This window comes from Pezoporus wallicus, unplaced genomic scaffold (genome assembly GCF_028554395.1).
Source record: "Pezoporus wallicus isolate ANWC-B61680 ecotype Strahan unplaced genomic scaffold, APGP_CSIRO_Pwel_v1 contig_5709, whole genome shotgun sequence".
NCBI classification, from domain to species: domain Eukaryota; kingdom Metazoa; phylum Chordata; class Aves; order Psittaciformes; family Psittacidae; genus Pezoporus; species Pezoporus wallicus.
The window spans coordinates 547,227-574,340 of NW_026635251.1; the positions used below are offsets into that span (position 1 = coordinate 547,227).

Genomic DNA, 27,114 nt, shown 5'->3' on the forward strand with positions numbered 1-27,114 from the left:
ATTTTTGCAGAATATACATGTTAGCTATTGGGTAGATGGTTTTTACCAGTGGTTTTACACTGCGGAGCATGAGATCACGGGGAGTCAGCATTACTTCAGTTGAAAGATGACATTTTTTGCATGATGAATGCTATCTGAAGACCCAAAGTAGGTACAAGATAAGGGATTTTCCATGTATGCTGATGGTGTGATGTCCTCTCCTGTGTGCATTTGCTGTGTTCCAGGGTCAGTTTCTGAGAACTCAAGACCAATCTAAACATCTGTTTCTCAGACAGCTTGATTGAAGGCCAGAAAGAAGCCTGGTCATTCAAGGGTGCTTGAAATGAACCTTAATAGCTTCCAGGCCTCGCGAAATCTCTGTGCTGCTGCCAGAGTTATCTGTAAAGGAGGGGGAAGAGCAGGCCTCAACTTTTTTATGTGACTAAATTATCCACCATCTGTAGCAAAGCTGTTGCCACATGGCTGTGTAAGAAAACGGGAGGCCCTTAACTAGTGTAAGTTGGTTTGGGAGTCACAGAGAAGTTGGGAGAGGCTTAAGAGAGAACATGCAGACATAACGTTTTTTAAGAAGGTTTATTTTCAGTTCTGTGCACTTAAGAAAATAAAAGAGCTGTGAGGAGGAGAAGGTGAACTCTTTTAAAAAGAGACTATACAGATTCATTACGTTCAAATTCCCTTTGTTTAAACTTTGTTCAAGCGGCACTGTGGTATGATTTGGAGTAAACATCATCTTCAGCTTTTTACTGCTCAGAAATTACTGCTTTCATTGTTTTTAGCAGTTCTTTTCCAGATAAGCAGCCTGTATTTGTGCTGTAGTATTTCCTAGAACTGTAAGAAAATGGAATTATTTTTATTCTATTCGTATAACCAAAATGTGGTTAAAAAATGAATCTTTAGCTGTCTTTATATTCTGCTCTACCTTTACCCTGCTATGTCAGATGAAATTATGGTTTTTACACTGTATCTCACTGCTCCCTTGAGAAGATGCCGTACATTTTAGACTGTTATCCCTTCTGCAAAGACTGGTTTTTGTGTTTTGCTAGTTTCAAGTCAATTTGTTACCGCTAAAAATGTACACTTTGGAATTTGATTGATACCTTACCATTTTGTTGTTCTTCCTCACCAATTTGAAAAAACTAAACCAAAACCCAGCAACTATATTTCTAAGGCCCTGGAATGCAGTAATCCCATGCAGCAGAGCAGATGGGGGTCTGTGTGGCTAGAAAGCAGCTTTACAGAAAAGGACTTAGTGTCCTGGTGGACAGCAAATTGAATGGGACTCAGCACCTAGTGTGTAATAAAGGTCAAAATGCATTGAGCCGTGTTAGAGTGTAGCCCACAGGTGGAGAATGCCGTTATTCCCCTCTTATTTGGCACTTGATAACACATGCAAAGTTCTGTGCCCAGTTTTTGGTCCCTTGATATGGAAGACATTGACAGACTGGATACTCCAGTGGAGGTCTGACAAAGTAGTTAGCAGGGCTAAGAGGATGGAGTTTATTTAGCTTGAAAGGAGAAGTATGAGGAGGGTTCTTAAGGCTGTTTTCAGAAGTATGAGTAGGGTTCTTAAGGCTGTTTTCAGCACCTAATGGGTGGTCATAGAGAAGATAAAGCTAGGCTCTTTTTCAGGGTTCACAGAGAAAGAACAGGACATAGTAGTTAAAAGTCATAGCAAGGGAAATTCCAATAGTGAGGAAATAATCACAAAAGGAGTGATCAGGTGCTAGGACAGGTTTCAGAGAGAGATCATAGAATCTCCAGCCTTGTTGATGCTCAAAACATGACTAAACAAGCCCTGAGCTGCCTGACCAGACTTCTGAGTTAGCCCTGTATCGAGGAGGGGTTAGCCCAAGTGACGTCCACAAAGTCCCTTTCAGCCTAACTCCTTCTGTGATTCTTTGTTGAAGGTTTTTTTTAAATATATGGAGAAGCTTTTTGAATACAGATATAAAAAGGTTGGTATCTCTACCAAAGTGAGATCTCCCCATTTGTGAAGTTAATAGCTTGGTGAAGTTGGGGTCTGTTTTGAAAAAGTAACCAAAGGTGTAGAGAACAAAGATACTATGGATTGGATTGGTTTGGGGCTTCTTTGCCAGGAGAGCACAGGTAACTGTAGATCCTCTTCCACAGGTCAAAGGCTGTAGTGCTCTCAGTGTTGTCTCTGGAAGGCTTTGATAACTGTAATGTAAGCCCATATACAAAGTGAGGAGGAGATCACTGCTGCAACATTGGGTACATGACATTTATTCCTGTTCCTTAAAGCTCCAACATACTGAACTTGGCAAACTGGTATTTTGCTTTACTTATAGAAAAGTTGCTTATTTTCAGACACACAAGCTGTCATGTTTCCTTAGTAGTTTGCCAAAATAAGGTTTATAAAGGAGTATCAGTAATATTTTAACCTTTTCTAGAGTGTTTTATAATAGTTGTGTAACAGAGTAAATGCAGACTGTGAGTTAATGTTGAAGGCTTTGGCTCTCAACTTTGAAATGAAGCTGGAAGTCTACAAGTAACCATCTTACGTTCATACAGCAAGCTCATCAGAAGGCAATGTTAGACATTAAAATTTTCACTTTTTAATTAGACAGTGATCAGTCTGGCAAATAATATCACATGTTGGGTGTAAACTGCAGTTGAATTGATTCTACCTTTCTCTATCCCTGCAAGCCTGCAGAAATGAAAGGTTCCTAAAACTGTGATGACTAGTGGCACTTCAAAGGTGTTTTAATACAGGAGCCCCCCATCTAACAAAATTTTTCAGTTGTTGTTCAAAGTCAAATCGGGCCTTACCTTTGCTTATAACTTTTGGTAGATTTCAGAACCTAATTTTAATTTAATTTTTAACATTATACTTCACCACCCCCTCACCACCACCCCACCACCCCCCCCCCCTTGAACCTGAGCTTTATAACTGGACTTCACCAGGCACGTGCTGTCTTTATGGTGCTGCTTTCTTACACACCAAATTAAGACACACTTCAAACAGATGAAGGCTGTCATTCTGAGCTTACTAACTGCTGTGCAAGCTAAGTTAGTCTTCTCTTCCATATGACTTGTCCTAGAAACTAGCAGTTGATATCAACCTTCATCTTTCTGTGACATTTCATTTCTAAGTGTTGGTTTTGCCCCTTTTGCTGAAGCCTGGAGTTAGTTAGGTTCTTATGAGAAGAAATGCTCAGTAGAATGGGACTTGGATTGTAAATGTCTCCCCTACAGTTCTCGCCTTTCCAATAGTAGAATAGAAATTTAAGGGTAAAGCAATGGTAAACGATTGATACGGATAGAAACAGGTTAAAGGCATAGGACTGGAGATTTCAGCACTCTTAAGACTGGGGATTTGTTTTCTCCCTTGCCCTCACCCGCAGCTGCTTTAGTTTACCTGTCTGAGTTTTGGACATCTCAGTGGAGCAGTTGCATTTCTTTTCACATTCTGGACTATAACCTAGTGTGCCTTAAGCTGGATGTGGAGTAGTATGGTCAGAATTCGTGTTCTGTGGCTGTTCTGCCTTCATTTTTTGCAAGTTTATGTGTGTCTGTAGTAGGGTTTTCTCCCGGGAGAGACATTAGATTTAACATAGGCTTTTTAAAAAGTGTTTAATGCCGTTTAATTTTGCTTTTGTCTTAAGAGGGGGGCAATAGATTGGAGACGTGATAGTGGCATGATGCCTGTGAGGGATACTGAGCACAGGCACAGGCTGGCCAGAGAGGTGGTGGAGTCTCTATTCTTGGAGATACCCATAGGCCAATCTGGACATGGTCCTGTGCAACTGATGGTCCTGGTGGCTCTGCCTGAGTAGGGGTTTGGACCAGATGACCTCCAGTCATGCCTACCAACCTGAACCATTCTGTGATGATATGATCTGTCACAAATGTACTTTACTGGATCTGATCAGCTTATTCTCAGATCTGTATTTTTACGTGCATTATAAAATCTTATACATGTTATACAATTTTGTAACAATACAGGCACCAGTTAATGCAGTCATTTTACAGATGGACATATTGTAACTCTGAGTTCTTTAGTACTAACTGTAGTTTTTCTGATTTTGATGTATGAATGTTCTTAATGTCCCTCAGAAAACCAGGATTTTTCTGCAGGGCATTTGATGCTTCCCTACAGTGTCTCAAATTGCTAATTTTTGAAATTTGCTTCATGACATAATCCTACAGAGTTTCATAGAAAGACTAGTGCCCAAGTTACAGCAAATAAAATTGTTTTGATCCAAGTTCTCACTGCTCCAGGACATGAAAAATCTCTTGAGCTGTCAAAATACGAAAATACGTTCTTAAATAAAGCCTTTAGATTCTTGTGTAGCCTGTAATGTTTAGGGGGTTTACCAGCATTGTGGCAGGGCTGCACTTGCAGTAATCCAAGAGAGGAGTGGAAGTAGAGGCAGCATTGGCACTGGACACAAATGAATTTTAAAAGCAACCCAAAACACTGAGTATATGTTACTGTTGGTCCCTTTGCACCCAGCTTTTCCTTTCTTGAAGCTGATGTAAGGAAGTAAATTAACTGTACCGAAATTTAATTTAATTTACCCAAATGGCATAATAGTCAAAAAGTGTTTTGATAAGTGTTGAGCTTTACACACACTGACCTGAATATAACTAAAGGTTATGTAGGATTGGACTTTATTTGCAGCTAGATACAGGTTTAAGCTAACTGCTTGATAATTCCTGTATAAACATGTGACCCTGTTGTACCTTCCATTTTGTTGAACAATCCCCTTTCAAAATTGCATTAACCACAGAAGTCTTAATGTGTAAGGTGAAGAGTTTTAATGGCCTTTTAGCATATGTGGTGGATCTCATCTAAAAACTCAGCAGCAACATTAATATTTTTCTATCTATCTTGTGAGTGTGTAAGAATTTCTTTTTTAGCATAAATATGGTATTACTGTCCTGAAAATGTCTTCTTTTTTAATCAGTGATGAAGAGCGATATAGATACAGAGACTATGGGGAAAGAGGCTATGACCGCCATAGAACAAGTAGAGAGAAAGAAGACAGACACAGAGACAGGAGACACAGAGAAAAAGAAGATACTAGGCACAAGTCATCTCGAAGGTTTGATTTTTGAGTTTTTTAATAGGATACGAAAGACTTGAGCAGCTTAAAAAAATAAACTTTTAAAAGACCCCCAAACAAGCTGGAGTTTGTGGAAAGACTGTAAATACTTTGATGTACTAATTGGAGCAAGTCTGCCATATAAAATGTGGACAGACAAAAAGCAATGTTAGCCCTGGGTAACTTCATACTGAATGATGTATGTGACAGTCTTAGCTAGTGAGCAGAAATTATGAATTTGGGGAAAGATGGCTCAAGAAATGGGTCAGAAAGAGGTGGAGTGAAGCTGACATTCAGAAGCATTAACATAGGAACTGAACTATGGTACTTAGTAAGTAAAATAACCCTCATAGTCGCTTGATAGAAATTGTTCAACTTGATACTTTTGAAGTTAGAAATAAATGTTGAGTACAGTGAACATGGTCAATAAGAATGTTAAATCATTAAGAGATGCCAGTAGGAGCATGACTTATATAAGTATTACTATTAGAATATGTGTTACAAATGTGAAAAATCATTCCAATTTCCCAACAAAAAGTATAGGATGGGGGGATGTATGCACCACTCCATGAAAAATTCATTTTGGTGCTGACATCCAAATACTGTATGAGTTGGAGCAGGTGCCAGTTTTCAAATATGAATACAAAGGCTGTTTTTATGGTACTCTGTAATGAAATGATGCCTGTCATGCAATTGTTTGAGTGATTTTTTCTCTCTATTTAGTAACAGCAGACGTCGTCATGACAGTGAAGAAGGGGATAGCCATAGAAGGCACAAACACAAAAAATCCAAAAGAAGCAAAGAAGGAAAAGAAGCCAGTGGTGAACCTGCTCCTGAACAGGAAAACACTGAAGCTGCCCCTGCGGAATAGGCTTGTGTGATTTTTGTCTACTTGCATATATATTAGTGCCAGAAATAGATTACTATAAATCTTGTTATTTTTCTGGGTATTAAAATAATTTGCTCTTAATCTTGTTCTGTTAGTTTGAAATCAAAGTTTACTTTGTTGTTTGGTTTTCTTTTTTGTTTTCTTTCTTTTTTTTTTTTTTTTTTGAAAATAAAAGAATGAATTTTTCATGTTAAGATTCCTGGACTGACTTTGTCTTTTAAGTGAGAAAACCTCTTAATTAGCTAGGGCCTTATGCTCTTACAGTGTATGTAGGGCTTAAGTTAAGTTATTTGTGTTAAAAGTGTCTCCTGTTTTTTATAAGCCACTGGGAAGGTCATTGTTTTACTGAATTTAGAAACAGTGTACATTCACTTTATTATATACCAACATCTGGAACAGTGTGGGTTTAGTATAACTTTTGGAATTCATATTTGAAAAGGTCCATCTTTTGCTACAGGGACAGGCAGGAATTGCAGACTCTTGTCTTCAAGAATCTTGTACTAAGGTGAAATGAAAAAATAGGGAAACTGGGCAAGGTGCTGATTGTTCTTAGTCTGATGGAACACTCTGATACACTTGGTAATTATGTCTGGTTTGTGTGGGTGCATAAGGGTGAATTAATTTGGATAATCATCCCTGCTGCTTTTCAGTGGCTTAAGAGAAAGTTCATGTTAGTCTTTCTTCTAGAGGTACAGCTGTCCTTGACATGATAAAGATTAACAAATATATCCTCTTCCCATTGCTAGCTTGTGAGGAAAAGTTAACACTTCGGAAAGTGGTTCATTTGCAGAGAAAGGCAAAGAACTATTTTTAGAAAAAATATAAGACTGTCATCACTAGCAGAATTACTCCATGCAGAACAGCATTGTGTGATTGGCATGGTGCTGTTTAGAAGACTTACTTTATGGTGTTAACAGAGTATGTCCTTAAAAACAATAATTCTGTATAAAACCCCTATATTTAATAGTATTAATCAAACCAGGGAAACTGGGTTGCTTGGTTTTGGATGAAAAGAATGTCTGTACAAGTACACAGTTACAGTTATTTTTTAATTATTTTAGAAATTTAATTCACAGTTTTACAGACTAACAGTACTTGAAAGTCTTGAAAATACCAGCTTCATGCTGACCATGAAAAGATACACATAATCCAAGTGCTATTACTGTGTTGGATAAAAACCTTCACCTCATTTTTGCAACTAGAAAAAATGGCAAGAAATTGTTCTGTAAGTTATTCAAGGATTTCTTTTTGTAAATCAAAATAAAGTGAGTGAGCAGGAGCTGCTCCTCCTGACATTTCAGTATTATTATAATGCATTAAATATACATATATATATAAAAAAGAAATACAACAAAAAAACCCTTAAGAATATGGGGAAGGAAAGGCTTAAGTCTGTAACAAATCACTCCGAAGTGATTTTCTGACAGATGTCCCTGCTTTGCCTAAATTTGACTTTTCTTGACATGCGGATTGAAATTTCACAAACCTTTTCTTTATCAATACATACTTGACCTCCCCCAAAAGCAAAACCTGATGTTCCTCTCCACAGAGTTGTTTTATAAAAAAGTGCCAGGCCAGGACACAATTGTGAGAGTAATTTTCCCCTTCAGTTCTTTGAGCATCCGTGCCAAGCAGGCATGCAGCATTCCTGATGTGTTCCTGCCATTGACAGCAAGGAGGATGTCGCCACATCTGAAAAACCAAAGGCAAATATGAGAACAATTTGAACGAGGTGACTTCTTCTCTTAAAAGTTTGCAAATGCTAAAGCATGTGCTTGAGGTGGGAGGAAGGGGTAGAAATGAGTATTTCTATTCCTTCTCTAGCTAAGTACTGTTCATGAATAAGGGAATAAAGCAGATGAAAATACTTGGGTGTTGTTTTTTTTTGGTTTTCCACTTAGAACTTAATTAGGTTTGAAAGAAGATACAGTCCTTTCAGATAGGAGTGATCCATGTTCTGAGCAACCTGTGTTTTTTAAGACTTCTCAATTGATGTAAGTTTGCGCCATGATTCTGCATTCACTCTCTTAAAATGTATTTGTGTTTGCAGAAAAGGTGGTTGGTTGGGTTTTTTGGAGCTGGGGGGTGGGGAAGCTGCTCTGAGCTGGCATGCTTTGTGCTACCCCAGAGATCAAGCTGACTTATCTTTATTCTTACTCATATACTAGTGATTGCAAGGCAGCTGAACACATGCTACTATGAAGGCAAATGTATTAAAGTTCAGGACACTTACATCTTATTTCCATATCTCGCAGAGTTAGTTCTGTATCAATGAGTTTTCCCCCACACACAGAGCCTTCATGAAAATTAGTTTTAACACCCCTTCCCCCACCGCCCACCAGTGAACTAGATGAAAGACTTAAATGCTACATTTCATTAGTTATCTTTACCTAATTCTGCCATCATTATATGCCGGTGTCCCCCCAACGATGGATTTGATGAAGAATGGTTTGTTTCCAGTGTGTTCTTCATAACCTCCTACGATGCTGAAGCCAAGACTTCCAGATGTATTTCTTCGTAATACGATTTCTTTGCAGCTGTACAAATACCTGAAACAAACCAGACTAGTTAAATGTCTTAACTTCAGATTCTGATAAACCATTAATGATGAATCTGCCTTTTCATACACCCACAGAGTGTCTTCAAGGTACAAAATAGCAACAGAGTTCCACGGTATTAGCCACCAATGCTTCCTTCTGTTTTTTGTACTGCTGCTTGCCACAACCACAACCAGTTTTATCCTGAAAGTAAAATTACTTGTAATTTTGGGGTTAAAATAGCAAATAAATTGTTTCAGATGGTAAGAATTTATGCAAATACTCTAGCTGCAATTGAAAGTGACGGAGAAAAACTGTTCATGAATAAAGGAATAAAGCAGGTGAAAACACTTGGGTGTTGTTTTTCCCCATTCTTAGAACTTAATTAGACGGGTTTGAAAGAAAATAGGATATCGTTCTTAGATGGGAGTGATCCATGTTCTGAACAAACAATGGTGTTTAAGACTCCTCAGTTGATTTAAGCTTGATCCATAATCCTGCATTCACTCTCATAAAATGTATTTGTTTGCAGAGGCGGTGGTTAGTTGGGTTTTTTTGAGCCGGGGGGTGGGAAAGCTGCTCTGTGCTGGCATGCTTCGTATTACCCCAGAGATCAAACTGACTTATCTTTATACTTACTCATATAAATATATGCATATATCTATATGTGTATATAGATATATGTATATGCATATATAGATAGATATAGTATCTATATATATATGCTAGACATAGAAACTCAACTGAGACTGCATTTAATATTCATAAACTGTTATGCCAAAACCTGTATTTCATTTACCTTGTGTTTCATCAATACATCCTATGACTTGTTTTATCTTCCAGATAAGAGTCTGTGTGTGATTAACTGTGTCAAAAGTGGGCAGGCATTTATTATGGTGGCACATGTTGAAGCTAGGTAATTTCAAGGCCAGTGAAATGGGCCAGAATTACAAATAATCGGAGATGACATGGCGTGGAAGATGAGAGAAACCTATCCATGCCAGTCAGAGCTTTGGAGTACTGAGGCTGCTTGTTCTCACTATAATGATAAACACAAGATTATTATGGTAAGAGAGCTGAAATCAGCTTCTCCCTCCGCTTGTCTTTTAAACATATGATACTGTAAGTTATGCTGATTCAAAGTTAGCTGAAACAAGGACTAGAGGAAAGCAAGAGTAACAAGGTTATTAGGGTCTTATACTTTACCTATTGCACTTAATTTCAATACCTGCTTTGTTTCCTTTTTCTTAATCAAGCAGGAAAAGAAGAATTAATTTCATTATTTACAAAGCAACAGAAGTTTTTATCCATAGCAGTTCACCTACTCATTGTTAGTGGTACCCAGGAATGATTGAAGAGCCTGAAAATCCTTTTGCTATTCCAAATCTGAAGTTATAGCCTAGTCTATGGCAAGCAACTGTTACAAGATCTATTCAGAGACTCAAGGTTTCTAAGAAACAGCTGACACTTCTTCTGTAGAGGGATAAATATCTTAAAGACCAGTATGTCCAGCTTTTTAAAAATTTTACTTGTCAAATGATGCTTTTTCAGTATTTCACAGTAGGGCCTTACAGTAATACTAGATTAGTCCCCTGGGACCTACAAATATTCACCTGCTGCCAGGGTGGTAGGTATATAATATTTGCACAAGAATTCACTGGCTGCTAATGTAAGAAACAGGTGACATTTGCTTTTTTCCTTAGCAGCCAGGCATTATTACTTTACCATCTGTGGACTTCTTTAATCTGCAAAATCACTTAAACCCTCTATGTTTGATGGTACTTATCAAGGTCATGACCAAGTGATGCCAGGATACAGCTATTAGTGCTCTTACCTAGTGTTGATTCTGGGGAGCAGGGGCCTGGTGCTACACTCAATGCCTTTGGGAGGACATTCAGCTAAAGCCTAACACTATAGAAAAGAAATACCTGAGCAGGTAAAGAGGAGAACAGAACACAGTGAAGACAAATGAGGCTTACATGCGTTCTGTACATGCAGTCTGTAAGGTTACTGATTACATGGTCTTCATCCATCCAGAAAGCATAAATTGTTATTAAAGTGTGTGCTGAATTTAATTAAAATAGACACAGCATACCAGCATCAGGACTGTTCTCTCTGCCTAAGTAGAGGAAACACATGGAAAGCTAGGAGCAGCAGAGAGCTGCTGCTGTCCTGACTCTAGCACTCTGTGCTGCCTTTTGTCTTACTGAAGGGATAGGGTGTAACTGGCTGTAATGGCAAAGAAGTGAGGTAGGCAAGAGGAGAGGTGCTGGGTATGGGAAAATGGGAGGAAAGGGTTTTTTCCCCAAGTGTTTATGTGTTTCTTTTTTTTTACTCCTGATACCCATGTTGGAAATTAAATGTTTTGAGTTAAATTCTCCAACCATGACTGTTTTGCCCTCAACAAAATGGTGAGTGAATTCCCTGTCTTTACTTTGACCAGTCAGTTTTCTCGCTCTTCTTCTTCCTATATCCTCTTGTTGGGGGTGTTGGATTGTGTGGGTGCTTGGTGCATCCGGCGTCCAACTGCTCACACAGGCCGTAGCCTGAGGAGTGGATAGGTGGTGTGGAAACAAAAGCCCCAGTCTGTGTGTTTTGATCCAGTTAAACTGCCATAACTCACTAAACTGCAGCTGGTCCAAGGAGAGCCATCTTCTGCCTTGGAAGAGAGCAGCTCACAGTGTTCTGCCTCTATCTTTAAATACTCTAAAAGCTGAGGACAAGGAGTAATTTGTGTGTGAACTTGCCTCAGATTCGAGGATAAACAGTGTCTAGACGCAGGGTCCTATCGTAAGAAATAATATAACTGAGCATCAGTTACTCATGCAGAAGGAATTTAAAAATGCCTGTTTTCAAGTAGTTAAATGTACAATTCCTGCTGCTTTTTACAAAGAAAGAGCCTTATGCTCCGGGAATGAAAACCAGCCTGACTTCAAGAGGGCTTCAGCAATGACCCCCTCCCACTCTCCCACCCCATTACAGTACACAAGTGGCAGTGGAATTCGGTAATATTTGCTAATTGCTCCCATCAGAGCCCTACAACCTGAATGGACTTAATTTGGGGGAGTTTCTGTCCTAATTCCATGTTTTATGCCCAGTTCTACCCCTGGTTTGCAGAATGACTTTGGCCACCTCCTGCCTTTCTCATCTCATTCTGCAGATGAAGAAAAGCGCTCGTGCGAAGTACCAGTGTTTGTAAATGTTATGACAGGAGGATCTATAAGTTATTTTTAAGTGCTAGCTGGGGGAAGGAAATGTGAGGAGAGCAAAGAAAGAAGAGCAGGAAAACAAGCAAGAGTAGAAGAAACATCATGGGGCTGGGGAAACACTTTTCACCAGCTGCTCCGCATTATTGCCTTTGTGCATGCTTCACAACAACGTTTCCCTCCAACAATAAAGGCGACCTGTCTTCCTCAACAGCAAGCAATTAAATTAGCTACCCTGAAAGCCTTTGGGCGGGAATGCTTAAGGTCCTACATCACTGTTTCCTCCCAACACCCAGGCTGCAGCCCCTCCGCTCGCATGCAGGCCAAGTTTTGACAGATGTCAGATGCACATATGAGTCTATTTTATAACCACCACACACTGGATTGTACTACAGAAAGGACAGAGGAGCTGTTTATGCATTAGCAAACCATAGAAAAGTGACCAAAGCCAGTTTTAAGATCTCACGAGGAAAGGGACAAAATTTAAGTGAGATGTACAAATGTTAAATTATGCCAGGTGGCTTTTCCAGGGCTTTGAGTTTTGATGTAAGGAATCAGATAACCTCTTGGATTCTGCTGCTACCGACCTAAGCCAGAAAAATTGTATAATTTCCTGACTCTCAATGTTTGTGTCTCTTGGCTCTGCCCGTCTCTGTAACAGGTATGCAGTGCCTGGGAAAGGGGCAAGTTCTGCGCTAGCATGGAGAATGAGGCATTTGCAGTACACCAGCCTCGAAAGTGAAGAAGGCACTTTTAATCGTGTAACAATTATTAATGTTAGCCTGTTTTCTACTTCATCAGTCATGGATAGAGGTCTGTACACATCCTCTAGCATTTAGCTCAACTCAGCACATTTTATGGGACCATCCTTCACAGGATTTTCACCAAAACTCTGTGTGTTTGGAACAGAAAAGGGGACACTCTCTTATTCCCTCAGTTCCCTGAACCTGAGCAACCTTTGCCAAGATGGACCAGTCAGACATCTATTTGGACAGAGAATAATTTTCTCTAACAGCCTGGAAAACATTGTGAGACTGCTGGCAATACCTTGAGATCTAGTGGGATGTAATCCATGCCAAAAGCAAACTGAAAGCCAGATAAGGAAAGGTTAAATGCTCGACCTGGAGTAGAATGAGTTAATGTGGTACACTGTCCTAGTGAGAGAACTTGTGGAAGGACTTCCAGATGTCTGGTGTGGGCCCTGGAGAATCAAGAGTGAGAGGGTAAGTGCACTCATGCTGAGGAAGACTGAAGGCTCTGATAATACCTAATGAGCAAACCCAAACCTGATCCTTGTGCACCTCTACTCAACCAACCAGCTACTAATAAGAATGCAGTGCCCCTGTATTACTGTCATGTCTCATCTTTGCTGGTCCCTGTCTTAGTCTGATGTTCAAAGCAGTGTACCAGCTCAGCATACCAATCTCCCTACTTTTCTTTGACAGAGAAGGGCTGCGCTGTGCTCTGTGCGCAGCATCGCAGCTGGGGATAGAGTTACAATGAACTCCTGTCTTCAGTCTTGCTGACACTAGGACTGATTTTCCTTCAGACTGAAGGGGTGGGAATGCCTTCACACAAGCAGCCTTTGGAGGAAGGGGGACAGAATGAGCTTAGAGACCGCTTTTGAAATGGGAAAAACACCTTTTCTTCCAAAACTGCAAAGTGGAACTGCCTGATGTGAACCCTGGGTGCAAGCCTGCAGTACTGTGGAGCTCTGTCCTCCATTTCCGTCCTCTTGCTGAGGACATGGGGACTCGAGGCAGCTGTGGGTAGGCGATGATGGCCACGAGATTTTCTATACAGCCCAACAAAGGCGGGTTTAGGGCAGGCAGGGTGCAATTGTTTCAGTCCATCTAGCAACGGATGGTGATCGAAGGTAACTCAGCATCACAGGCTGCAGCCTATAAGACCTCTAGTCTGCTTGCTGAATCTCTGCTGGAAGCATTACCCATGCCCCAGTGCCTTCTCAGTGCTGCTGGTCAAGCTTAGGGGTGCAGAAGTGAGCAGAAATGAGGACCTCCCTGGGCCTGCCTGTCTGCAGCAAGACTGGGTGAGAAAGGTTTACAACTGCCTGGGGTAGCAAGTTAGAAGCCATCTATTTACTGCTTTTCTCTCAGAGGAATAAGGATGTAGTCCTCTCCACTGCAGGAAGAACCTTTCATCTGTGGGGGACATCACACAGCCTGCTTTCTGCCCTGGCAATGCTCCAGCATGTGTGACACAATCATTACCCTCAGACCAAGCACCAAAACACATCTGGCTCTCACAGCAGACTTTGCTGCAAGGTGAATGAGGTCAAGAGCCAGGAGGAAAAGCACATAACCTGGCATGCAAGACAGGGAAATGAAGAGAAGTCCTGAAACTGTGCCTAGAGCAAAAGCCCACCTGCCCTGCAGACCATCTCTTCATGCCATCCCATAAAAGAGAGCCAGACTCTCTGAACTGCTGACGGGGTTAGAAGTATGGGCAAAAGTAACTTGTAAGCTAACTTCTTCATGCCTTAAACACCAGTTCCGACTGTGTGACACTAGCTCCTCCTGTGCACAGATTCACAACATGACCTCATTGAATACTTTACAGAATGCCACTGAAGCTGCAGGTATACACCCTGCACACCGAGTGCCTTTGAGAGAACTTAACGACATGCAACGTGGCTTTATTATCCTTACTGAAATGACAACACAGCTGCTTCCCGTGTATGACAAACATACTTCTTTCAGTTGGGGGTGGGGTTAAAAGAGGTGATTCAGAGCCCCAGCCAACTGCACGCACTCTGCAACATCTGGGTAAAGTCAAACAGTTCAGCTGGATTTGGCTAAGGAGAAGGGCTATGCAGCTAGAGAGCTGAAGGAAGGGTAGCTCTGCCTTCTGCAGGGTGGTCGAGCCTAAACCCCAGTTCAGCAAGCTCCTGTATCCCGGCAACCTTTTCTTTTCACTCCCTAAGTGCCAGACATGTTTTAAAGATTGGAACAATTTCGGATCCTTTCCTCCTTTGCAAGGGGATCTGCATGTCTCTTTTGCCGTACACACATAGCCATTTACAAAGGGGAGGTATTTAAAGTCTGTGACAGAGCCTGGATTTAATTAAGATGTCAGTGCAATGAATCAAGCCAAAAGAGAGCTGCCAGAAAACACAGATCTTGCCTCCCACTCCCCTTCAGCAGGAGGATGCAATCTGTAGACTTACCGTGGCAGCCCCAGCCACATCACCCAGGAAGGTGACCACTCGCTGCTCTCGGAGCTCGCCTGCATGGCCTCAGGGGCTGGCAGCTGGCCCTGCTCCTCCTGGGCTTCACATGCTCTTATCTCTAGGGCTTTGAGCACCACCGATGAGTTGGTGTTCTTCAGCAGGGCGACGGCCTCGCTCCGGCTGACCCCCGTCAGCTCAATCCCATTCACGTTCAGAAGGATATCACCTGAGACAGAAGAAAGAGACGATAAACTCTACCAGTGTTTCCTGACCCCCATGAACAAGCCAGTCAAAGCCATGGCCAAGAAGTTGCTGCCTGATGAGGCTGTTTGTTAATTCTATCAGTTAATGTGGATGTGAAGCATATGCTAGTGAACACGCCACAGGCATGAGGGAAGACACTAGATCCCCAAACACAGAACCATTGCTGGGCTCGATGGAGGCTTCTGTCGTAGTTTCTTGTCACGTCATGTCCTGCTCCCAGAACCAAACGGCACAACTGGGGTCCTACTGTACCAACAAGCTTTGGTACTGGCACCAGATGCTAATCTAGGTCTCCAAAGCCCACTTCCAGTTAAAAACTTTTGTACTTAGCCTGACCTTGAAACCTGAAAACTCAAAGGTGGTTTTCTCCTGGTGCTCCCTAAGCTGAAGACTGGTGCTCCAGCTGGCTCTTTGTAAGGTTTGCTTTGCGGAATAACATATCATTATTTAAATGTTAATGCCTGTTTGAATGTCCATAAGCCAAAACATCTTTCTGAATGCCTTTTTATAATGTAGGCATGGCAGCTTCAGAGAAAACGCAAAGATGACCTCAATTACTACACAGAGAATAATAAAGACATCATTAATGTCATGCAAGAGGCCACAGTGCCAAGTGCTCTGCTACCCTTTGTGGCACACTCCATGCCAGGGCTTCCCTGGGTGCCCTGTGCACTCCAGGCAGGGGCTGTGTTCACTGGCAGTACAACATAAACATTAAGCTCTTCCTGTGGCCTGCCCCAAAGGGATGGACAACATCCTAGAGGCTGCTCAAAACCGTGGAGGCTTATGGCGCTGTTCTAACATCATATATTCATTTGTTTCTAATTTTATCCAATTGACTAGGCTGAATTTTCCATGCTGCCTCGTAATGAATAATTTTTGGAAAATATATCCCACTGAGAGGCAGTCGTTTCCCAGCAGGAGGGAAGAGGAAACCCGCTGGTTTGCTCCTGTTGTCATGTTCATACATAGGTTTTGATGAACAGCTACAGCTCCTGCAAATGGGCGGTTCCCATGAGCGCTAGTGCTGGGTGCTGCAACAGAGGCTCATGGGGCTTGGCTGGGGTGGAGCTGTTCTGTCCCACTTTTGGATGTCTTCATTTCCCTCTCACTCAGCGTTTCCCCCCAGCTTCTGGGCAGTAACTAGGGTGAAGCTGAGCATAAGGGATGAAGGGCAATGGAACAGGGAGCTGTGTAGTTGATGGATGCAGGGTACCAAGGTACTTGGCTTTTGGAGATGTAACATCCTGAAAATGGAGTTTCACCATTCCTCTACTGCCTGCCTATTCCCAAAAGCCACCCTGATAAAATATGCTCCTCATCTTACTCGAAAGGCTTATTCATGCAGAGGAGGAAAAGTTATTAATTTCATCACTCTGTTACATCAAGAGCCAAATGGAGTTATGAAGCCAATATTTCCAAATATGATATTTAGCCACAAGGCACTAACATTGCTTCATATATGATGGGAATTCTACTCTTCTAAATTTCTTTCAAAGGCATGAATTATACGACCAACAAGCACAAAAATTTACATTTAAAACCCATGAAGGTTGCACAATGATTTCAGTAGTTGGGAGATGGTGATGCAAGATCATTTTCTTGTGAAAACCTTTTTTTCCCTATCGGAATATGCCTACATCCTACTTCACAGATACGGTTTCTCCTGCATATTATACCTTTTCTGCCAGCTGACTTGACACTGTCTAAGCTGATGTACCCCAAAATCTATCGGATAGCTGAAGATGTCAGGGAGTCATGCTCTTTCACTATCCCTGTTTTTCAAAGGAAGCCTTTGAACTAAAGCTGGCTTTCAAAGTCCCCTCTTTTTACCTGTTTTTATCCTGCTGTCTCTGCTGATAACTCCTCCAGGTTCGACGCTTATCACATAGATAGGCAAATCCCATTCCCGGTTAGATGCTCCGCCTGCTACAGTCATTCCCAGCGATTCTGTGTGATCTTTCCGGACAGCCACCACCTTCTCATGACAGGTGACGGCATGAAGGGTGCTCTGTGGTGGAGAAAACAGCAACCACAAACACAGTGGGCATGGGGACCTCCCTGACAGCTGACACGTATTCCACTGAAGTGAGTGTTCCTTGAGGGAATACCAAAGCATTTCTCAGCTGCAGACAGCAGCCCAGACAGCAGGCATGACTCTCTCCAGGGCTCAGGAGTCTGCAGAGTCAGAGCTACCACCAAGATAATCCTTGCTTTAATAGTTAAAGTCAGGCACTGCTCCCACCAAAATCAGCGGTATTTTAGCACTGAGACTAACAGAAGCAGGTCCTTGAAATGTAAATAAGTAATCTGACTAAAAAAAAATAGGTGTTCTTCACATCTTTGACTTCCAGGTCACAGTTCTTATCTTGTTGCTTGCAGCCTGAATGTCATCTGCATAGCTAATGAGAAATGGTCCACCTGGGGTAAAGGAATAAAGCTCTTGGGTACAGATCATAAGATAAACACTTCATTTGTTCTCCCAGATTCTGTGTTTCTGTGTAAGTTACTGGTGGGAATACACTTAGAGAATGTGTGTTTCTGTTCAGGAAAAGAGAAGGACATTTATAGAGCGAAGAGCCAGCAACTTCCAGGGTGTTCTTCCTGGCTCTTGTGCTTAAAAGGTCTCTTTGGGACAGCTACCTCAGCTGTCTGAGGACAGACATCCCCTTATTCCTCCCCCTGAAGGTACACACTGCTGGTCATGCAATAACTAGTGTATGAGCAAGGGTGAAAGAAACTCACAGGAAAGAAACTTAAGATGGAGAGGGAACACAAGCTTCTGAAACAGCAATAAACTGAATGTCACGTTTACAACACACCCAGCTCTTACAGAGGAGTTTGAGAACCAAGGAAGCTTCTCCAGAAAAATCTGGAATTTAATGTTAATTGCTTTGATTGCCTTAAGTATCAAGTTTGATTGCCTGGTATCGACTCCTGAAGATCCCAGCCCCTCTTGTAGGTGCAGCACCATACGTTCCAGGCTCACATGTAGGTATAATAGAAGGCTGCTAAATAAATTTAAAACGAATATTAAAAAAAAACCCACCAACCTTCTCATTCACAAGTGTGACCTCACATTAATAATTAGCAAAATTAATCTATAAAACTCATTTAAAGCCATATTAATCTCTTAGAAATCTGAGATCCTACAAAGATGTTCCACCTTAATTCCTTGGCCAGCAGCACCAGAAAGTGGAACAGGTCAGTCCACAGCTGCTGCCACAGTGATGATGATGAACAAAGGAAGACAGCAGCAAGAAGTTTATATGGGAATAGGGCAGGCTATATCTTTGGCTTGTGTTTTTTTTAAAGATGTATTTGGTGGAACTTGCTCTACATCAGGATTTCCGTGATGCAACACTGACATCAAAACCCAGAACCTTCTAACAGCTTAGCAAAGGATCTCCAGGTGCACTAGCAGAACAGTGGCTGCCACAGAGCTCCAGGAACAAAAAGGCAAAGAGCTCAGTGGAAAAGGTCTTCTTTTAGTCACCAAGACAAAAAACAGACACAGTTGTTTGGAGCTATCACATCTAGTCCATGCAGAACACAAGGCACTGCGTCAGAGCAAATGAACCTGAAAATTTCTGAAGGTTTTACAACATGCACTTTTAAAAAATATTAATGTTCTAGTCAAGATAATTTTAACCTTTCACCTTTGTCTTTAAGGTGTGTTTTAAACAGCAGTTCTAGCTTTGTGCAAACTATACTTAATGTTTTATCCGTGTATGTGCAAAAGTGTTATTTTTCCTTAGAAAGGAATGGTTTTCATCAGGAAAAGGCCACTTCCTGAAGCATGTGGGATAGGGGCAGGGGTAATTTTCACAAGAATGCAATCTGAAATTTTGCAGCAAAATACGCAATTAGAATTAGACTTGCAGCTCTGAGAGTTCAGAGCAACTCTGTTACTTATGCCATGTCCACCATATCTCAGACAACAAAACCATTAGCTGATAAACCGGCTAATGCTCTAGTTCTGAGGAATCATGGAAGGGAAAAACAGATTTCAAAGCAGTGCTTGGTAACAAATTGTGCTGTTACATTTCAATGAAGAATCATAAAAGTACTGGTACTTGTATGCTCAACCATGTAGGACCAGTTTTCCTTTGAAGCTCCTCTTCCACATGTCAGTTTTTACGTGGTTGCAGATAGAAAGGAATTAGGGCAACTCGGCTGAGTCTAAGGCAGTGATGAAAGGAAAGTAAAGCCCTTCTTAGTAAACACACGTAGAGCTTTCTTTGAGGTACAGCTGATAATGAGTAAACCAGTTAAAAGACAATGTTTATCAGTGACTGCATTTCAATGCATTCTCTTCTAAACAATTGTCCTTCTCCCTCATTTTGAAGTGACCTCAGAGGTCAGGATTAAAAACCCATAACAGTTCATCTCCTCCTTTTTTCAATTTTTTTTTCCCTTTTCTGTATATTTACTGGAAAATAAATATTTACAGCAGATTATCACAACATCAAAGCCGTGACACACGTCTTGTAGGCAAAAGACAGAGCTGTGTGTGTATGGAAAATGTACTTCACCTGAAGATTAACCTGCTTAGATGGTCAGAAAGCACTGCCTGCTCCAACAACAGGGTGACAGATTTGCTTTAAGTACTAGACAATTTGTTGGAAAGGAGTAAGAAAACAGCTCCAATTAAAAACAAGTGATATTTAATTAATGGCAAAGCTCCCACTGACTTCAAAGAAATCAAATCTGGCCTGTTTATACATAACAGCCTGGCTTAACAACCTCAGCTCCATAAGAAAGTGTTTCTGACATCTTTTCTTTTCTGAATACAGGCAGCAGTCAGAACAGATTGGGCTATGCCTGCCCTATCTCCGTACACAGGACAACAGCCCGATGAGAGCCTGTGCAGGACAGGTCTCCCAGCACACCATGTGCCTGGAATCACTGCCACCAGGGAAGGACATGGTCACTACAGAGCGCCCTCCTCTTCCTCCAGCGCCTTGTTGGCTCCATGGCTGATTGCCATTGGCCTGAAAGCTGCCGCCTCACGGTTTCCAGATGGAAGCAGGCTGTCATGAGGGCAATGGCTTGGCCAAAAGTGGTTCCTGAGCCCTCATGTGAGCAAGACAGCTGCTGGAAGCTAGAGTTTATTCTTGGTGCTGAATACAGCCAAGGCTTGAGAGCAAATTTTAGCCCATGCATGCTTTACAGCAAGAACTGCTTCTCTCAGAGGCCATTCCCAACATGCTATTATCACGTCCTACAGTAGGCTCATGGGGCAAAACACACCTTCAAATTAATCAAATTCAAGTCAGCAATCTCTCTATCAATCACTCATAATAATGCAATACCACTGACAGCAGCAGATAGCAGACTCATCAAACCACATACACTGGAAACTCCTCTGACAATAAAGCCCCTCCAACAGACATTGCCTTGGCTCAGAGGAGGGGGATGCTATACAGGACACTGTATTCTAGGTTTGCAAGCACTGCTCCTGCACTAATGTCTATTTGAAAACAAAAAGCATTTTAAGTCTGTCAAAGCCTACAGTTTGAAGATGTTGAATTGCAAACCATCTCCAGTTAAACCTTCAGCAAAAAAAAAAGCATGAGAAATTAAACTTGACACACTCATACCCTAGAAAAGGACAAATAATAATCCAGTAATAGCTGCATCAAACCAAAAGCCCACAGTACCTGAAGCCCATCATGTCCACTGTCTGTCTCATCTCCTCATCTACTGCCAGAGTATTTTCTTTGATATAAGCCCTCTGCTGCACACACACTAAGATAAAGGGAACTAGGAACAGCTCAGAGTTTTCTTTTTATGGGTGTGATCTTGCCTGGAAAGTACCCAAATGGTGGCATTGAGCAGAAGCTCACAGCTGCACACTCAATCATATGCTTATGTAGCACCCATCTCCTGTGGCAAACTGGAAATCCCCCTAAAAGCCAAGACCTATCCAACAAATGATGATCCATTAGTCTTTAAAGGATTATTGCATGGTCAACATCTACCCTTCAATCTCACCACTGACCAAAATTGTGTTGGATTTAATAAGGATTCCCATCTTATACCTCTCTGTATAGGAAGAGAGAATGAGCATTTAGGGCAGTTTATGGGAGACAATGCCACGTGGTATCAATCAGATCAACACTGTAGAGCTAGGAGGTGCTTGGAGCTTCACTAGAAATCATACGGTAGCCACACAAACTAATTGCTGTCCTACACATATCCCCCTAAAGAAATCATTACTTCATTAGCAAATAATGCCTTACAGGTGCATGATTAGTTGGTCACTGTTTGCTGTTGAGTAGTAGCTACTGAGAATTGACTCTGCTCTCTGGTTTAACTCTTGCTGACCTAGTCTCACCTAACAAGGACTGTGATTGTGACTTCATGGAAAAGGAAAACTAAAAATAGATAAATAAACAGTAGTATATCTTTAACATATAAAAATACTGAATTATGTAGTTGGGTTTGTTTTGTTTTTTTTGGAAAGAAAAATGACAAATACTGAGCACCTATAGCATTTGTAAAATGCAGAGCTAGGCTTGTCTCCTCCTGGCTGACAGCTGTGCGCCCAGTCTGACAGCTGGGTGAACCCAAAGGTTTCTTTGAGGACTCATCTGGCTGCCCATGAGGCTGGATGGATTTAAACCAATCCTGCCTATCATCTCCCTGATGCACTCCTGCCACAGGTGGCCAGGGGAACCAGCTTGCAAGGGTTTGCATAAGTGCTGACACTCAGAGTGGTTACTGTAAATTAGCCAGGCACATGACTCCAGTGAAATAAATTCAGCTTCTGCAAGGACATACCTTGTTCTGTCTGTAGTTGAAACTATAACATTGAGTAAACTCAGAAAAGGTATTTTCAAAGCTCTTGCTGCATTGGTTTCTGCTTTAAAACCTCATATACTTGACCATCACAGTCTCTCTCACTTCTGTGGAGCCTGGACCCAAAACATGTTGGCTCTCTGACTTACGCAAGTCACAGAAACACAGAGTGCTAGCAGTGGCCATGGAGGCCACAGCCACTGTCTGCCGCTGAGCTGCCGGCCAGGTCAGAGTATAAGTACCTTAAGAAATGGGCAATGACTATTAATTACCTTAATTTTCAAGCAGCTTATGGGATTCTCTCAGGCCAGTGTTTAAAAGATTTTGTCTGAAGACTTTGCTTCAGACAGAGAAACTTCAGATAAGCCTTTTCTTTTCATTGGAGTGCATTGCCCTGAGGTGGCTCACACCGCTGCCCAGATCCATGACCATGGCCAAGATGTGGTGTGCACATCAGCCCTCTTCACTGCCCTTCACCTTCTCCTTCCCTCCCTATTCTAGACAGGGTCAGGGCAGAAGCAGTGTATAAATAATGAGGAGCACAGCTTTTATGTTTCCATTGCAAAATAAGACATGCTTCTTCCAGTGACAGAAACCAGAGATAACACCCAAGACACCAGAACTCTCCTTGTCCTCCCAGTCCCCTGTCCCATGGATGTCAGAGCAACCACACAAGTGCTCATGTCCTCACCTTGCTGGGGTTGTTTCTCTCGGTGGGACAGGGCTGAGGGCTGCCACTGCTGTAACTCCAGCCTGTCTCCTGCAGGATGTCAGGGGGCTGCTGCCTGGTCTGCCGCGACACGATGAAGTGAACCTGCTTCTCACTGGCCTGCAGGGAAAGGCACAGCATGAATCCCACCACCCCGGCGCAATAAACCCCTGCACGTCAACCCCAGAGGGCTCACATGACACAGCTCCTGTTCGAGCGTAGTTTGGATTTCCCACTGATGTGGTTGCAATGACATAAAGCATCAGTTCAGGTCAATAAAGACCATAAAAATCTACTGGCAGCTACTTCATAGTTCTTTTGGAAATTCGGTGTTAACTCTGAGAAAACCTTCTTATCCATTCCAAATTTGGCTGTAAGCAGTGATCCACCACAGTGAGTGCTAATCAACTTACACCTTTGTACACCGCTGCAGAACAGCAATGTGCCTGCCACAGTAGAGAGATGGACAACCAGAGCTCTGAAAAAGCTCTCATTACACTAACCCTGTAATGAGGGAGGTGTTCAAGCCATGGCTGGTGGAAGTAGGGAATAAAAGATGTAACTGGGTACACCTGCATGCAACAAGCCGGATCAATGTAAGGCAGCTTAAAGAAAGGAATGTGCAACCATTTTGAGAAGTAAAATCCTGCTGTACCAGAGCACAGAGAAAAAGGGAGGACACAAGCAAGCACACAGTGTAGTGGAGTTTAGGATGGGAAATTAGCACGAACTCTTGCTCTACGAACAGAAACTGCAAAAACACTTAACCCAAAATAAGCTCAAAATGGTTCTGGGCCTTTTTTGCACAATACGGTCATAATTCTTATGTGCCTGAGAGATGCTACAAAGCTTATGTTATGAGTTATGTTTTTTTGATATTTTTAAGGCTTTCTGTGTGTTCCTGATATTTGTGTTATTAATTCTGTGTACTGGTGAATTTTTAAACAATTAATTTAAAGCAACATACTGAACTGAAGTGCAGAAATAACCTCAATGCTATAGAAGCATTCTCAGAAGATAAAATATTAATCCTTTAATCTCCTGTCCAGGCTAAAGACCCTGATGCTCTGGCAGGCAGGAAGGGATCTCCAGAGGGAGTTCTGCCTGGCTGCTCACAGGTTACTACTGGTGAGCTGCTCTGTATCTAATGTGGAGCCCCTGCGAGCACCCCTGGAGCTGCAGCAGTGATGCTTGCTGGTACCACAGCCCCCAGGGCATCAGACCTCCAGAGCCGGTTGTTGGTGTGCTGGGGAGAAGCTCCAAAGGAAGCTGGCATTGAACAAGCAGCTGGAAACCATACCCAGATCCAGTTGTGCTATTGAAATCAAATCTCCCACAGACAGTTAACAGAAGCCAGAGGAGGCCCCTGGGGTTTGTGTTGTTATAGTTTGGTTTGTCTTCTCTGGACCTGGGTTCAGCAGTGGCAGCTGGGAGTTAAAAAGTGCCTTTGAAAAATGTCACTGTAGTTAAAAACCAAAAGCAACCTACCTCTCCTAAACCTCCATCTTCAAGCCTGAAATCTCCATGTTCAGGCTGTGCTAACTCCAAGGACGGTGATATCTCAGTGAAAAAAGTGCACTTCTTTGTTACTTGCCCAGTATCTTGGGGGATCCCAGTTTTTTCACAAGGAAATTTAATCTCCACGAATCCATTATACATCATTTGATGCATACACACGTATTTCGCAATAACTTTCTAGGTATTTTTACCATGTCTGTTTTTATGGAATGTTAATTCCTGGACTACAGACTCAACTGGTACCCAGAAGCAGAATGCTGTGTCTCTGATTAAAGGAAACTGCCCTGGTCCCTAGTGTGTAATATCACTGAGATGGACTGGACAATACAAGACTAAACCTCCTACGGGCACACGGCCTCACAAAAATCAGTTTTCTCTAAAACAAACAACCTCAACTTACGTAACTTCTGTTTAAAACTCGTCTGCTGCCACATGGTTAGGCTCAAAGTTGGTTATTTAGAGAAAGGTTGTAAATGTGATTAATTCCATTAGAATGACTAGCAAAAGTTCAACAAGAGTCTCCACTGCAATGTCGCATTTGTCTCCAGGTCAGTCAGGTTGAATAATTTCTCAGAAGTCCAGAGTGCCTTAAGAAGTTACCCAAACAACAAGACCAGCTTTAGTATTTACGTACTTCCAGATAAAACCCATTAACACATCAGAATATTAATGACTGCTTCATTCTGACCCCTGCTTCCCTCGTAGTACTTGTCTTTCCCACAATTCCTTCTCTGGATATTACGCTGAAGCAAGAATTAAAGAAAAGAGGTTAGCTTTGAGACTGAATACAACAAATAGCTGAAACAATCTACTAGTATTAAAATTTGTCTTACAGCCAAAGCAAACCAAGCAGGGAGGCAGAGACCTGGTGGCAGCTTCTGAGCATCTAGTAGGCAAGCGACTGCATCCTAAAGAAAGGCAGCAGTGCTATTCTCAGCAGAAGCCGCCCCATCTCTTGCAGGGATGATGGAGCATGGATGTGCTCAGCATCACAACCTGCTTTCTGCTGGTGGTGGTTGTCATGATGGAGACACATGTGTCTGTCACAGCTGCTCTGAACTGTGGTGGGGGAAAGAGGGAGGGAGGAGGGCTAGGATCTGGGGGCAGTAAAGTCTGACTCAACCCTTGCAGCTCAGCTTGTTGTGCTCACATGAGTGCCCACTGATCTGTTACCTTGTTCCTCTTCTTGTCACTCTCATGGAAAACAGATGTGGAATGTCACGTTATTTAGATTAAAAGTGCCACATCTGACACAAGGCCATGACTAAAGATGATGCGACAAATGCAAAGCAGCAAACTCCCAAGTGTTACGACGTGTGCACGTTCCTAATTAGGACGTACATGTTTTCTTCATTCCAGTTCTTGTGGCTGAGCTTATAAACAGACACCTAATCCACTGATTCAACAACTGCTTCACATATGCTAATATATAATTGCTAGCGGCCTGGAGAATCAGATTCATCTCAATTATTCATTATTTAGAAGTCAAAAGTAATCCAATTGTACAGAAATCTGATGTTCTCCCATCCGTGCTTGTCCTAACAAGCCACCACCACAACCTTTCAGTGTTCCATTTTTAAAGAAACCAATAGTATATTTGAAACTTCCACCACAACTAATTTGAAGACCGTAGTGTGCTGTGAGTGGCAGCAGACAGGATACTGTTGAGAAATCAGAGGACACAGTAAAACATCCCTTCGTGTAAGAAGCAAATGCAAACCACTTGTGGCTTCAGCATAATGGCATAACATGGAAACAGGAAAGGCAAATGATAATTGATGAAAAAAAATGGCAAAAAAGACACAGGTTCCAGGAATTTTGCGTTAGACAAATGTGATTCATGGAGCTCACATCAATGCAATGTAACCCGGGCTGTTTAGAAACCCAAGTCTCCCCTTTGATGGGCATGTTGTTTAAATTCCCAGGGACTGGTGTGCATTTCAAGCATAATTATAAATAACATCCACTCCTTGGAACCCAATAAGAGCTTTAGCTGTGCTTTTAAGCACTTGTGTGTGAACGGTCTCGTTAGTCATTTTTTCCATTTTATCTCTAGCTTGCATGTGTTTTTTGCTTATGAAGCATTGTTGCCTTGTTTTGTAGCCAGAAAGAACCAATCCAAGAATACCAAATTTTTAAAAAGGTTTTCACTCCAGACTTATTCCCCTTGGAGAATTTAAACCTCCCTGCCCCACTGCCTTCTGCTCCCAGTTAAGAGAGACACAAAAGTAATCCAGAAAGATGCTGGATCAGAATTTAAACAACTGGCATTACGCAAGGGGATGCCATTGTCTTTACCTAAGCTATAAACTTCCCAATAAAAGCTGGCTACAGCCAACTGTGAACCTATGCTAAAGGAGGAATCCTTTCCACAAATGCATGAATTCGAATGCTTCTTTCAATCTGACTCATGTTACCCTGATTATACCTGTCAAAATGGGGAACCAGCCAGCCTGGTTTGACATCTTGTTATGGAGGCGTATGAAATTCTCCAATATGTGAACATTCTGCATGCCTCCAAATGCAATGTAAAACTGCACAAGTATAATAACTGCTATAAATAAAAGATACAAGCAACAAAAGATTCTTGGCTTTGCCATTTTTTATGTTGAAGTTTTCAAAAAAAAGTAGGATGTAAAGGAAGAGAAATGACAATGTTTCTGGAGGGGAAATGAGGCAGAAGCTGACTGATTTTGGAGCTGAGAAAGGCCCAGGGCTTTTTTTCCTGACAGTTTTGTGGTAAAACTCTTCGGTGCATTGCAGAAGCACCCCTTTAGTTCTCCACACAATTCTAAATAAACATGTATGAAAGCTACAGATCCATTTTTTCCAAACATCTGGATTTCCATATGCTGGATTTCAGTAAGGAATATGTACAAGATATGGATTACTTTCAGTCATGAAACCCACTCATATGACAAATCACCG

The 27,114-nt window shown here is 41.9% G+C and overlaps 2 protein-coding genes across 15 annotated transcripts in view; one reads left to right on the forward strand and one right to left on the reverse strand.

Moving 5' to 3' along the window:
* The window catches only part of FIP1L1 (factor interacting with PAPOLA and CPSF1), a 41,503-nt gene extending 35,389 nt beyond the window's left edge, over nt 1-6,114 (forward strand). For all 11 annotated transcript variants that reach the window (XM_057413866.1, XM_057413875.1, XM_057413901.1 and 8 more), the window contains 2 exons: nt 4,932-5,069; nt 5,793-6,114. In XM_057413866.1, coding sequence (XP_057269849.1) covers nt 4,932-5,069; nt 5,793-5,940 — 286 coding nt within the window. In that variant the 3' untranslated portion in view covers nt 5,941-6,114. The remainder of the gene's footprint in view (nt 1-4,931; nt 5,070-5,792) is intronic.
* Nucleotides 6,115-6,988: 874 nt separating this feature from the next.
* LNX1 (ligand of numb-protein X 1) overlaps nt 6,989-27,114 on the reverse strand; it is an 80,823-nt gene continuing 60,697 nt past the window's right edge. For all 4 annotated transcript variants that reach the window (XM_057413837.1, XM_057413829.1, XM_057413846.1 and 1 more), the window contains 5 exons: nt 22,651-22,788; nt 16,989-17,166; nt 14,889-15,117; nt 8,349-8,507; nt 6,989-7,650 (listed from right to left, as the gene is read on the reverse strand). In XM_057413837.1, the coding sequence (XP_057269820.1) occupies nt 7,515-7,650; nt 8,349-8,507; nt 14,889-15,117; nt 16,989-17,166; nt 22,651-22,788 (840 nt within the window). In that variant the 3' untranslated portion in view covers nt 6,989-7,514. The remainder of the gene's footprint in view (nt 7,651-8,348; nt 8,508-14,888; nt 15,118-16,988; nt 17,167-22,650; nt 22,789-27,114) is intronic.